Here is a 14,818-nt window from a genome sequence, read left to right as displayed (position 1 = left end):
TGTGGAATTGCTAAATACAGAAATACAAGTGATTTCCCTTAGGCTAAAATAACTACTAATCACACAGAGTAACCAAAGTGAGAGCATTTTCAGGAATGGTATATGAAATTTTGTGTTAGCGCCTTAAAGCCATACTTCCTTCATGTGTGTGCATCTTGAGAGACCATTTTATAGTTTATTCCATTACTTAGTAGCTACACTTTGAGCCACAGATGTTGTGGTTGTCCCCCAGCCCTTGGGGTTTAGGGCCAGATATGTGTCAGGGTATTTCAGTTATTCAAACAAATAAATTAGATCAGCTATGAGGTGATACTATGAAATGCTTGATGTTTTAAGTCTTGAAAAGGCTAAAAATTTGAACCAAATGTAAAGCGGTCTATTTGGTGGGGATGGGGAGCCTCTATGCTTGTGGGCCAAACCCAGTAAAATGAATGAAATAATCCTGGAATTCCTGCCAAATTCTACCCGGAGCTGTGATCTTAATATATACAAATATGAAAAGAAATAAATACAAATCACGAAGGTATGCCTGGATTTTATTCATCTGCTTACCGACTGTCCTTTAGCAGGAGCAGTTAGAATTGGATAAAGGTTACTAAAGGAATTGCTGAATTTGGGAAATCCTAGATAACTCCAGTGACTTTATTATTTTTCTTTTAATGAAAAAAACATTTTAATGTTTATTTTTGAGAGAGAGACAGAGTGCAAGCAGGGGAGGGACAGATAGGGAGACACAGAATCTGAAGCAGGCTCCAGGCTCCAAGGTGTCAGCACAGAGCCCGATAAGGAGCTTGAACTCAGGCTTAACCAACTAAGTGACCCAGGCGCCCCTCCAGTGATTTTATTAAGAAGGGTTACCTCCTTGCAAGATTGCCGTGCACATTTATTTATTGTAGCAATTGTTTGTATGGTTTCCAGTTTTTCACTATTAAAATGTCAATAAGGGATTCAGTAAACCAATTATGGTACATTTGTACAATGGAAAATTCAGAGCCATTAAAAAGAATATGCAAATACATTCAAGGCATATTGTCAGGTAAAGAAAAAAGGAAGCTGCAAATCCGTGTTATAAGATGATCCATTTTAACAGTAACAATATACTTTTGCATAGAGAAATTACTGAAGTAGTTATTTCTAAGGGTGACTTATATAAACATCTCTTTATAATGTATGTATTTATGTCATGTTCCAGTTTTTCACAGTTAGCATGTATTTGTCTTATAATTATGCCCATTTAAAAAAAAATCAGGAGGGCTCCAGTGACATTGAATCTGAGAACTGGGGAGGAAAGGATGTACTGAACCCTCATTATGTGCCATATGTTGTCTGATTTCATCCTCAAAATGACCTTGTGAGATGGAATAATACTCCCATTCTCATAGATGGACAAATTAGACCCACTGGAGTAAAGTCACAGTGGCAGAAACAGACTCACATTTGGGTGCATCAGACTCTAAAAGTCTATTCTCTACTCAGTGGTTTTAAAATATTTTTTAAAAACAATAACATATCAGATATACATAAATGGGGGCGCAAGGGAGCCCAGGGGAACTAGTACCTAATAATCTGGAGAAGTCATGGGAGCAAACAGAACGAGTGTGTGTGTGTGTGTGTGTGTGTGTGTGTGTGTGTGTGTGTTAGGGTGGCAGGCCTATGAAAGGGGAACTGAATATGGTTTGTTGTGGTATGACAGGACATATAGAAGCTAGGTAGCTAGGTAGATATGGGGGTGATAGGAAAGGTATCAGAAAAATAGGCAGATGAAGACCCTTCTATGTCAGACCAAGGAGTTTAAACTCTACCCTGAAAATAATGAGGGCATGCTAAAGAATTTTATGTGTGTGAGAAGCAACACTAGATTTGAATCTGATCTGGAGATCAGAGCAGGAGAAACTCAAGGCAGGAAGCCCAGTTAGAAGGCTAATTCAAGAGTCTGAGCAGAAACAACGATCACCTGAACTATGGGGGAGAGACTAGAAAGAGAGGAGAGCTTCACAAGGCAGGTAAGATAATAGACTGGACAGGAGGTGGTATTTGGACATTCACGGTTAGGGAGAGAGGGAGAAGTTTAGGGTGATATGTAAGATTCCTGGCTTAAGAAACTGGATGTTGCTGGTATTCATTGAGAGAAGAAAGAAAAGAATAGAATGGCAGGTTTGGGGACAGGAGAGGTGAGGAAAGAAGTGCTGCTGTGTGATGATAGCTTCCAGGCCAAGCAAGAGGACATAGACAGTAGGACATGGGAAAATGGGTCTGGATGCCTTCTGGGGGTCAAAGACTCCACGGGACCAGTGAAGCTGGTGGGCAAACATATCACCTGGAACGCTATTACAAATGCGTATTTCTAGGCTCTGGAAATTATAATTTAGTAGGAATTATAAGAATCTGTAGAACCAAGGATTTGTGGTTTTATCATAATGCTTCTGATGTCTAGCCGAATTTCTGCTTTGGCACAATTTCTTGGGACACACTCCAATGGGCTGGTTCTGTACAGGTTATCTGAAGGATACCCAATACTTGGATATACCCTTCAGATACTTAATTTTCAGTTTGATGAAATAAACCCCATCATACGTAGGAAACCTCAACTGTTCCAACAATGAAATAAGCACTAATGCTTTAATTTTTCTTAAGTAAAATTAAGGCCATGATAGCATTTGATATCAAGAGGTTTTGTTCTATACTTCTAGAATACATTTGGTGGGATCTTATATAATATTTTCTTAGATATTGTTATTTTTGATTAAGGAACAGTAAATCTACTTAACAATCTTCTTGTCTTTTAAATTTCTGAATGTAAAGCAGCTGTTTTTCTGTATTTAAGGTGCTTGTTCATTGCTGTAAGAGTTTTCTTATTTATTGAACATTCTCTCGAAAGTGTAAGTGGTAGGGAAAGCTATATGCCCTTACCTCCAATGTTCTGCATTGTAATGGAAACAAAAGCTCCGATTTTCCCAGGCCATCCAAATGCCTTTTCCCCTAGTTTTTCATATATTAAAGACCCTATAATAAAAAATAAAACACTTTTTAAAAGGATTGTTTGTTTGTTTGAGAGAGCAGGTTCCATGCACAGGGCTCGATCTCATGAATCGTGAGATCATGACCTGAGCTGAAATCAAGAGTCAGATGCTTAACCGACTGAGCCACCCAGGCGCCCCTAAAAGGATTGTTTTAAGGACTAAAATATTTCTATAATTGCACACTGGAGTCTCAAATGTGTACATAAACACCACACAGAAATTATAAACCCAAAAGATGCAATCTCAAAAGCCAATACCAAATATGTTACATGTTCTCCAGACAAGAAGCAATGGCTTCATTCATCTTAGCTCTGTGCAGCACGTCAGAACTGTTATTTCTGTCATCCATCAAGGCTCCTTTTCTCTATTTGGCTTAAACCTGAGCCAGTTGCCTTTCACTTCCCTGAGCTGCCCAAATTACTAAAAACATTGAGAGGCCGTGTCATTGGGGTCAGAGAAAATGCAATGTGAAATTAACTAAAATCATCCTCCAGTTCTAGAGCTATCGACTGAAATACCTTTAACAAGAATCAAAATAGGACGTCTTGGACTTAAGGGGTAGCATACCTCCTTCCTTGGCGGTCTTTAATAAAAGGTGAACTGAGTACAGGGATAATATTGCTACCGCAAGCAGCATGATTCTAGGAAGGGAATAGAGAGTAGAAAATAAATGTAAATGTCTATAATCAAGAAGACACAACTCATGTTAGATATTATAATAAATTATCACATGGGCCCTTTCAGTCATTAACCTTCCAAAAGTATGTGGATTAGGGGGAAGCTGAGAAATTCTTTTCAGAACTCTACACATACCCTTTCCTGTCACACAACGGGAATTTGCTATATTTTATGTGCTAAAATGTACCACCAGAAGTTCCTAACCTTTCCACTAGTGGAATCTGGTTTATAACTTAGATGCTGAATGTACAGCAAAATTAGCAAACACTATGCCCACTTACTCAGCATATGGGTATATGTACATCAGGTGTGTGTGATAGTCTCAGCCACATTTATAATTTAAGGGCTATTTGACGGCCTGGCTAAATTTTAATGTAAAATCTAGAAATACAGACACCAAAGCATGCAGAGTCTAAACTCCACTACTGATCCTGCATGTTAGATGGCAAGATACTTGTGAGCCACAGCTCAGGCAATTGCCTGTAAAATAGAAAAAAAGAGAAGGAAGTATAGGGTGCAGGAAAATGCCTTTATATGTGTTCAGAAAGAATTCTTTCTGGTTCAGCCTCCTCCACGTGTCCACAGGCACATAGGGATTCTTATACAGTGATCAGTGTTTCTCCAAAAACAAGATTTGGAAAGCAGAAATAAGAGCATGGATAGAAGCACCTATATAATAAATAAAGGAACAATACTAACCTTTACCTAAAACCTAAAGAACAAAACAACAACAACAACAAAAAACCCTTATTCTTTATTTTACACAACAATAAACATTTTGCCACAATCGATCTAATTCTTTGGTAATTCCTGATGAAGTCAACTTTGCAAATGTGCATTTGGGCCACGAGTTTCAAGTGTTTCTAACTAGCTATATTGTGCTCTTGCTTTCCACAAAGTCTGTTTACCGGAACTGTAATCAATGACTTATTCGTAAAATTTTCCATATGCCCTGTGAACTTCCCTGTTTTTAAAGATGCGATTCAGATGGCATAATTTTGTTTCCTGGAAAAATAATGAGCATTCCCTGTATTCTAGACATATACTTGCTTTGGCCAAAAATACTAAAAGTAAAACCAATGAAATCCTGTGTCACTTGTTGAGAATTAAGGGAGACGGCTGCATTCAGTCTGTGCCACTTGGATACACAGAACATACCCCATCATGTATAACAGTTTAATTGCTCTGGACATCTTAATCTGTTAAATGTTGTTTAGGCCTGAAATGAGGCTGTCGGTTTTATTTTATTTTATTTTATTTTTTAATTTTTTTTTAACGTTTTATTTATTTTTGAGACAGAGAGAGACAGAGCATGAACAGGGGAGGGGCAGAGAGAGAGGGAGACACAGAATCGGAAGCAGGCTCCAGGCTCTGAGCCATCAGCCCAGAGCCCGACGCGGGGCTCGAACTCGTGGACCGCGAGATCGTGACCTGAGCTGAAGTCGGACGCTTAACCGACTGCGCCACCCAGGCGCCCCGAGGCTGTCGGTTTTAAAAGTGGAATATTCTTCTTCCTTGAAAATAATCTTGTGGCCCTAGGATCGGGGGAAGAGTTTCTTATTTCTGTTCATCAGTAAGCGATGATAACTTCTGATTGTAATGGCATGTGTAATTACTAAGGAGAAGGCAGTCTTAGAGATAGCGTACATTACAGAAGTATACGACTATGTATACGAACACATCTCTAAGCCATTAAGATTCAGAGAATTAAACAAAAACCCTTTATTTCAAACATGACATAAAGAGTGGTTGACATAAAAATCCATTCAGCTAAAAAATGTTATACCTAAAACAGGCCAAAGCACTAACACAATATAAATATTTATAGTCCTGCCTGATCCTTAGCCCTCAAATAGCTGTGTGATTAGATAATCACAAATGATGTTCAAAACATAAATAGCATATATTTATATATAATATAAGCATTGCATTCTTAGACAGTTATTTAACACCCTGGCATTGCATTAGGGGTGGCAATCTACATTCACACAGATGCCTGACTAATATTAGACTTTATTCCTGTGAAGAATTTCACTACTGCCAACTGTGTCTTGGAAAATACCAGGCTGTATGTAAGGTACACAAACACCTGTGGCCGTCTGTCATAGATGATGTGATATCCATCCTCCAGGTCAGCTATGTGGCACTGCTGTCCTTAGGCAGCATTTGACCAAGTACATAGGTCTAGGAATACATTTTGGCTACTCTGCAAATATTTCTATGCAAAGCACTATGCTAGGTCTTGGGGATACAGACATCTGGTGGGTGAAAACAGACAATGGCTCGATCCTCTGGAGATTATAGTCTAGCAAGGAAGAAGATAGACACTAACCAAATATATCAGACAACTGCACTAAAATATTAAAACTGTGGGGAGTGTTTGTCCCAGTCATGGAAGTCAGGGAAGGTATCGATGAGGGGGAGGGGGAGATGTGCTATGAGGAGTTAACTAGATGAGGAAGAAAGGGAAAAGGATACTAGGACCATGTGCAAAGGCCCTGTGGTGAGAAGGAATATGGCAACTTCTGGGATGGAGAGAAGGCCAGTGTGCCCATCGTATCAGGCATTTAGGGGGCGTAGGGGATGGGGCACAAGAAGAGATCGGAGCATGCAGGGATCTGTAGGCCTGGATTGGAATGGGATCTTTCCTAAGAGTGTGATAAAGCCAGATCTGCTTCTGGGAAAGATCTTTTTACGGTGAATCACTTTGTGAATTGCTTTCTATGGACTGGTAGGGCTGTTCCAGCACTCTGGGTGGTTGAGCACATATACTTTCTGCCATTTGGTTAGGGGCAGTTGATCATTCCTCAGGTTGCTGTTCTGTCTATAAGCCGAAAAATATGCTAATACTTTCTCAGAGCATTATTGTTCACAAAGATCAGACTTGAGGTTGTTAACTGAAAGAACACCAGGTGTGCATGGGCTTTGAACCAAATACTTACATAAAAAGTATGATCCCCGTGTTGGCCATGGCGTAGGAAAGGCCCAAGATCCCACTTCCCATGATAGCATTACTCAGGTTGAATGAAGACATTCCAAAGGAGGTGGTTCCAGGATGCTTAAAGAAAAAGGGGCACGTTTGAAGCAAATATTTGCCAAAAGGGTGACCTTTTTCAAATTATTCTTATTCTCACATTATCTTTGCTGGAGGAGATTATGGTTCAAAATTGAAGACTAAGATAAAATCACAGTGAACAAAAGCTGTTACTTCAGTAAAAGCATGTAATTTTCAATGGAATGGAATGCTTGGTTTTAGCAAGGATCTCAGTAAAAATAAAAAATACAGGCTGAGTAACATAAAGAAAGGAAAGCATGTATGATTGCAGACTACATTTGGGTTAGAATGATTTCTCCAAAAAACAAATGAATTTCATAAATGATTTATGTAGCCATATGGCGAACAGGAAAAACAAGTCCTTATTCCAGTAAGGGCCTGAATAAACAGAGAATGTGCTGATCAAGGCTTGGAAAATTTCAGTCACATTGTTTTCCCACAGAGACCTAGGTAGATCAGACACCCTCAAGTCCTGTTTACTGCCTGAAAGCAGAGATTCACTTACATGTTCATCATCGTAATCTGCCAGCTTCTTTTCCCCCAAAAATCCATTTGTCAGGAATTTCTGACTTTCAGCATCTTCGTTAGTAAATTGACTGAATGCACATAAAAAAAAGAAATAAAGTAAAAACATCTAAGTAAATGCTCTGAATTGTATTTGTTTCGGGTGACCTAAGTAACTGGATCAAGGAGGAAAAACAAGGCGCTGAAACCTTTTCCCCCCTTCTCTTCCTTCTCTTCCTTCCCCCCCTTCTCTTCATATCAGTGGTCCTCCCGGACCAACAACTGCCCTCCACTTATGAATGTAATTTGGGAAGGAGAGACGAAGTTAGGAAAGGAGAAAATTTTCTCAGTTGGCCTCTTTTTTTAAGCCACATTTCTTCTTCCCACATTAACTCTGCAAGAAAGAGAATGACAGTTAATGCGGTTTCCATTTAGGGCCCTCACAAAGAGAGGGTACCGGAGCAGTGACTGAGTTTTCTCAACTCCTGCCCCACCATAATCAGATGATTCTCTCAATTCAGTAGATATTTGCTAAGGGCCTGGGCCTGTGATCTTCAACTCAGTCGATGCTCGAATATCCCTGTGAGAGGAACTTTCACGCCCCTACTGTGAGGATGAGGTGACCATGGCTCAGAAAAGGGAAGTACCATGCCTACACCCACTAGGCTCCAAGTCTAGGATCTTCCATGGCGCCCTGCAGCCCCAGGCAGGGCCCTGTAGCTGGTATTTTTTCCTTTTTTTTTTTTTTTTTTTTTTTGCTCCACCTGTATATTCACCTATCCCGTGCTGGAATGTAGTTCAGTGGTAGCTCTGTGTCGTGTTTGGTTTTTGTGTCTGAGTGCGAGGATTTTAACTGCTCTGGAAATACATTTGGCTTATTAGACGATGAGAAAGGAAGAAAAGCATTAAAGACACCCATGAAATTGGAAGAGCCGGGAAGGAAGCAGGACCTTAAAATGTCATGATCTGTGAACACCGTGGTGATTGTGGGCTACTTGGGCAGAGGCTGGCAACTGCACATTGCCTTCCTGTACAGGTCCCACAGTTGTCTGCCAGGGGTTTTGAGGATATAGATCTACTACCACCACGTTTCCAAAAGGCTTGACTAATAATTATAGGCGATCTGTACAAGTTATCCTTTGTAATAGAAGCTAATCCTGAAAATATCTTGCGAGCAAGAGGGACAACCAGGTTCCTTTTTGAGAATGTGGAACAACGTAAAGTGTATGCAGGACCAGCTGACAAAATTACTAAGCTTTATGTGCTTTTCCAGATGCTTCCTGTGCATAAGTTAGGAACATTTCCTGGCATCCTCCTATTTCTTATAGGGAGCGTTGTGCCCTCAGATGCTGCTTTCTTTCATCCCCGCACTAACCCCCGCAACCCCCTGCTCCCTTTTGGTGCTTTATTTTAATTGTCGGTAGTTAATATACTTGCTGCGTGGAGACTGGTACATAATGCTCATAGTTGGAAACAGACAATAAGATGAAATGGAGCCTAAAGCAGGCCTAAGGATTATAAAGCAAAAGTGTCATCTAGATTTAAACTCTGGAATGCCAACATTCTCTTTTTTATTTTTTTTACCTTAATCAATACATTAGAATCCTTTAGTCCAGGAGTAGTTTGTAAAATGTAAAATGTAAAAGTAAGTAAGAGTTTCTTTCTTGAGTCGTTTGTAAGTTTTTATTTTGGCATGTGATGAATTATAATAACACATGACAATATTGGATAAAATATATGAGAAATGTTTTGAACGTCTTAAATGTTTTGATACTGAACCCAGCCTGTATTGAAAACATAAGTATAATGATTTCAAATAAATGAATTGGGAAATTAAACATATTTAGGGGAACAATCCAAACCAAATGTAAGCAAAACCCATCTTTTAAGAGTGATTGTAAAATTGCAAAATGATGTTTGAGTCAGGAGTTAAAAGCTAAGGCACTGTAAGTGGCCCAGAACACTCTATACAGTTTTAACAAAAGCATTCCTGCTCTTTCCATTATGGCTTTCAGAGCCCAAATCGAATGACCCTGTAGGACTGTTCTCGGGAGGGCATCCCCTTCAGCTCGGCCACCTCTGCAGAGATCACATCTATGCTCATCTTTCTCAGAAACAAGAGCCATCAGAGTTGATCAGTTTACTAAGGGTGACAAAGTGGAGGACAAAGAAACAAGGTTTACTGAGTATCAGCGATCTTTCAGGTATTCACTTCACCCCGAGAATGGTAGGTGCTGGTTTGTCATTCTGCATTTTTCACTGAGGCTTCCGGAAGATACATATCGTCTCCAAACTCAGATATCCACTCTACAGATTCCAGAGCCCTGTGTTCTGCCACATCATGCGTTCTCAAGGGTTGCTCAACCTAGAAAACACCACGATTTGCATGTCTGTGGCCTCTCTGGTCCAACAGCACGAAAATTTACTCCACTGGCTCCATGGAGGAAGAACAGTGCTTCCTCCTGCGGCCTTTCCTGGATGTTGTGAAATGAAATGAGCTGTCCTTGTCTAAGGATATTCTCTACCTCAGGTCGAGATTTGGTCAAAAATTTCCTTCTAAGTGTCTTAAGTCGTGCATCATTCATGTTATATACCATATGGTGAGGAGTTAGTTTACTTTATCAAATGGCTATTGTGCACCTATCACATTCCAGGCCGTGTGATTTGTGCTGGGGCCACAGAAGCCATTAGCCTGTTGTAGCAGTATAATGACGAGAGAGGGCACACAAAGGAGCAGGTGGTCACTTCCACCTCCGGACTTCATAAGAGTTCTGACTTTGAGCTGTGTCTTGAAGGATGAATGGTATCAATTCTGACATGTGAGACACCCCGTACAGATGTGTAGCACACAGTTGGGTATAACGATCTGAAAGGAAGTGGAGATGTCTAACAGGCCCAAGACGTGGCATGCGTTCAGTGGGTGAGACCGTGATAGTTGTGAATGAGCTTGCTCACAGGACACTTTTAGTGACCAAAGAATCCCTACAAAATTCTGGAGATGCAGCAGCATTTAAGGGGCAGTCAAAGGAAGAGGTATCAGAGAAAATAGTCCAAGAGGTAAAAGAAATGGTAGGCTAATATAACTGGAAGTATCCTATATTAATGACACAAGAATGCTATAACTTCAATTCTAAATTAGTCACACACAGTCTAAATCAGAGACACAGAATAATGATGTAATAATGAATACTTTAGGATCAGAAAGTTGATGTGTTAACATCGATGTCATTGTTATCTCTCAAATAGGTAATGAATTGAAAAACATTGTTTCTCACATCCACAAACCTCTCATTTTTCCATGGAACCTGGTCATCTTTAACCCCATACCTGCTCATTGCTGCCTTTTCTAAATTTCCCATCCCAGTGTAGCCATCTTGAACACTTTCTCCACTGATGCTCTCATCATCAGGTTCGATGTTGACATTTCTCAGTTCCATGGGATCCATTTCAGCTGTCAGCGCTTCTTGTCCACACACAAGCTTCTTCAGTGTAAACAGTAGGCTGTACCTTCAGCTTAAGGTTCTTCCTCTTTGGGCTGATGTTCAGAACACTCTGTTCTGTGAGTGGAACACAAAATAAACCATTGTAATTTTCTTTGACTAGATAAATGAATATAGAATCACCTACTTTGTGTATTGTCTCTATAAAAACATGGAAAGAAAGTAAACTCCTGAAACTGTCATATAAATATGTCTGGCAAGTTTCCTTTACCCAATACAAAAAAGGGAAAATCAAAGAAACGAAGGAAAATCATCAATAAATTGCTCAATCAGCAGATATTTATAGAGTGCCTATGTATATCAACATGGCAAGTGTTTTACTATTCACTGTGGGAAGAAAAAAAATAACACCTGGCTGTGATCTTGAAGAAGCTTTTCTATTTGTAAGCAAATTGCATGGTTTAAAAGAAAGGAAAAGTGAATTGTTGACAAAGACCTAACAAAGCAGAATCTAATGGTCTGCTTGAATTTGCTAATTGGGCATGAAAGAATTAACATCACCAAAATGCTTGATAACAGGCAACACAGGATAGGAGGATCATGCTAAGGGAGCTGCTTTTAGGCACTTGGATCATGAAGCCAAGATCTTTGAGTAAGCATCAGTCAACATCCATATAAAAATTAAAATGCATTTTAACAACAAAGAGACTCAGCTTTTAGGTTCTACTCTGCCTTTAATGCTTTGAATCCCAGCACTTTTCTTTTCTTTTCTTTTTTTTAACCTCATTTTCATAGTAACATAAAAAGGGGTGGACTGGCATTGTGTTTAAAACAAAAACAAAAAACTGTGAATCCATCATATGTTGTTGACACAATTTCTTAAGTTTTTACTGCTAGAATCAGTCCATTCTTTAACTGTTATAGTGGGAGAAATACTATCACTCTTGGAAGGTGTTCTCAAATGTGCACTACCTGTTTGGTAAGAAAATCCTGAGCACAGAAACTAACATAAAAATTGCTCGAACTCATGAAATCCACAAGTCCCCTGACAGATATAAAACAACCACATGGAAATGGCTCTGCAATCCAGTGCGCTAGTAGCACATCTGTGGAAGGAACACTTGATGAGTTCACAACCCTAAATTACAAAAGCCACATGAAAACTCAGGAAGAACATCAGTAAGCATGAGATATAAGATTCATACTTAAGTAACTAGATATGGCAAAGCAATTTACTTATTTCTTTTTTAATTAAAAAAATTGTTTTTCATGTTTATTTTTGAGAGAGAAAGAGAGACCGAGCACGAGCAGGGAAGGGACAGAGAGAGAAGGAGACACAGAATCTGAAGCAGGCTCCAGGCTCTGAGCTGTCAGCACAGAACCCAATGTGGGGCTCAAACTCACAGACCGTGAGATCAGGACCTGAGCCGAAAGTCGGATGCTTAACTGACTGAGCCACCCAGGCGCCCCTGAGATGGCAAAGCAACTTAAAAGAGACTTTACAACATAATAAAAAGTAATAGGAAGATTCAAAATAAGAAACAAAATTCATAAAATAAGAACATTGTAAAAGATCAGGTTTATTTGAAAAAGAGCCGAAAAGGAATTCTAAAAAAAAAAAAAAAAATCATTGAAATAAAGAGAACTCAGCTGAAGGGAGAGTCATGAAACTGGAAGATAGGTCCATGGAAATCACTCAAATTATATCACAAATAGGTAAAGAAAGACAAATACAAAGTTAAGAGACATGGTGGGGGGAAGCAAGAATAAGAAATTTAACATATTCTTTTTTTTTTATTTTTTTTCAACGTTTATTTATTTTTGAGACAGAGAGAGACAGAACATGAACGGGGAGAGGGTCAGAGAGAGAGGGAGACACAGAATCAGAAGCAGGCTCCAGGTTCTGAGCTGTCAGCACAGAGCCCGACGCGCGGCTCAAACTCACGGACCGTGAGATCAGGACCTGAGCCAAAGTCAGACGCTCAACCAACTGAGCCACCCAGGTGCCCCGAAATTTAACATAATCTAATAGCCCTCCTAATATGAGAAACATGTAAGGCCAGGGAGAAACAAAATAGAAAGACATAATGGCAGAGAATTGTCCAGAACCAAAAAAAAGATAGTAGCTCTCAGGATTAAGGAAAACAAAACAAAACAAAACAAAACACATAGTGTATGTATTTTAAGTAGAAGGAATAAAAATGAATATATTCATGAACATGAGGTAGTGTGTGTGTGTGTGTGTGTGTGTGTATAGTAACAAATGAAAAATTATAACTATAAAAGTCAAAGAATGGAACACATGCGTATGGTTAAAGAAAAAAATAGAAACTTGTATTAAATGAGTAAAAAAGTTTCTCACCCATCACACAGACTAGTTTTGCTTGAGAGCAAGAATCATAATGACCGTTTCTATTTTTAGTTCTTTATATAGAGTTAGTCCTTCTAAATTATTCACTAAAACCTCTGAGATGGTTTATCAATTCTAGACTCGTGCATATGACAGATGAGGAAATTAGCGTACTTCTTTCTATCCATCCTCTCACGCACTTCTAATTGTTCTGGTTAATGAAATGCTTTTTATAATATTGAGATTCATAATACTTTCATATTATTCTGTAAAACAACTAAGTCTCGTAATTTTCTGTAGGTTGTTTTGAACACTAAAAACCAACAATCGGCATTTACAACATTATGATTGTGTTCATACTATGCTCCAAAGAACCAGTGGTATATTTGACAGCATAATAAATGATATAGAAGTCCTCTGTGATTAAAACTTTGAAAGCGAATTTTTCACCACTGTTACTTTCTGAATGGTCTCCTCCTCCACCCTCTGGGTCTCACTCAGCTGCCAATGTCCTCTGAACACCATTCTATCTTCTTTCTTCAGTTCATTTTGCATTGTGCTGGAATCCACCTTGATTGACTCCTCTTACACAGTGTGTCCATGTTTGTAAACAGAATTTCTGAGCTGTTTCACATTGGAAAAATGACTTGGCTTTGCCCTCAGACTTGGTCTGAAGAAGTATTAAGTAGAAAAACAGTTTATTTTGTTAAGTTTTTATTTAAATCCCAGTGAGTTAACCTACAGTGTAAATATTAGTTTCAGGTGCAGAATTTAGTGATTCAACACTTCCATACAATACCTGGTGCTCATCACAAGTGCACTCCTTCATCCCCATCACCTGTTTCACTCATGCCCCCACCACTTCTGCTCTGATAACCATCAGTTTGTTCTCTATAGTTAAGTCTGTTTCTTGGTTTGCGTTCTTCTTTTTCCTCCTTTGCTCGTTTGTTTTGTTTCTTAAATTCCACATATGAGTGAAATCATGTGACTTTCTCTGACTGACTTATTTCTCTTAGCATGATACTCCCTAGCTCCCTCCATGTCCTTGCAAATGACAAGATTTCATTCTTTTTATGGCTGAGTAGTATTCTATTGTATAACACACATTACTTTTAAGCTATATCTATTTTATTTATTTTTAATTTAATTTTTTAATGTTTATTTTGAGAGAGAGACAGACAGATAGACAGAGTGCAAGTAGGTAAGGGGCAGAAAGAGAAGGAGACACAGAATCTGAAGCAGGCTCCAGGCTCCAAGGTGTCAGCACAGAGCCCATAGCAGGGCTCGAACCCACAAACTGTGAGATCATGACCTGAGCCAAAGTCAGATGCCCAACCGACTGAGCCACCCAGGCGCCCCCTATTTTACTTTTTGACCTGTCCACTAACTATTTTTCACAGTCATGTTTTGAGTTTATAATAACTTGGTTTTGAACTTCTCCCTCTTTTTTTCATCCTATCTTTTTATGTTTGTTTTACAGATGCAATATTTCCTCAAATCTTTCTAAGGACATTGATTGGAAGTTTTCAAAAGCTTCTTTTGCTCCTTAAATTTATGTATTTTTTTTTTTCTGGAGTTAATTCTGTTTGTTCAACTTGGTCCTTCTCTTGCTTGCTGGTTTTCCTTAAATTCTTAGTGACCTTAGGTTGTCTATCTTTGTGAATGAAGGGGACGTGGGTTAACTTAGGTAGTACTTGAGGTTGCTCTTAAATCTTGCAGGTTTTGGGGCGCCTGGGTGGCGCAGTCGGTTAAGCGTCCGACTTCAGCCAGG

At 39.2% G+C, this 14,818-nt stretch overlaps 1 protein-coding gene across 2 annotated transcripts in view; it reads right to left on the bottom strand.

Annotated features, from left to right (window-relative positions):
* SLC38A4 (solute carrier family 38 member 4) overlaps nt 1-14,818 on the bottom strand; it is a 71,963-nt gene that overhangs the window by 19,768 nt on the left and 37,377 nt on the right. For both annotated transcript variants that reach the window (XM_040488358.1, XM_040488357.1), the window contains exons 2-6: nt 10,585-10,814; nt 7,259-7,349; nt 6,641-6,756; nt 3,588-3,661; nt 2,911-3,003 (exon numbers count right to left, since the gene is read on the bottom strand). In XM_040488358.1, the coding sequence (XP_040344292.1) occupies nt 2,911-3,003; nt 3,588-3,661; nt 6,641-6,756; nt 7,259-7,349; nt 10,585-10,703 (493 nt within the window). In that variant the 5' untranslated portion in view covers nt 10,704-10,814. The remainder of the gene's footprint in view (nt 1-2,910; nt 3,004-3,587; nt 3,662-6,640; nt 6,757-7,258; nt 7,350-10,584; nt 10,815-14,818) is intronic.

Source organism: Herpailurus yagouaroundi, unplaced genomic scaffold, assembly GCF_014898765.1.
Source record: "Herpailurus yagouaroundi ecotype Mexico unplaced genomic scaffold, PumYag 166, whole genome shotgun sequence".
NCBI lineage: Eukaryota > Metazoa > Chordata > Mammalia > Carnivora > Felidae > Herpailurus > Herpailurus yagouaroundi.
This window is presented reverse-complemented; position numbering and strand designations above follow the sequence as displayed.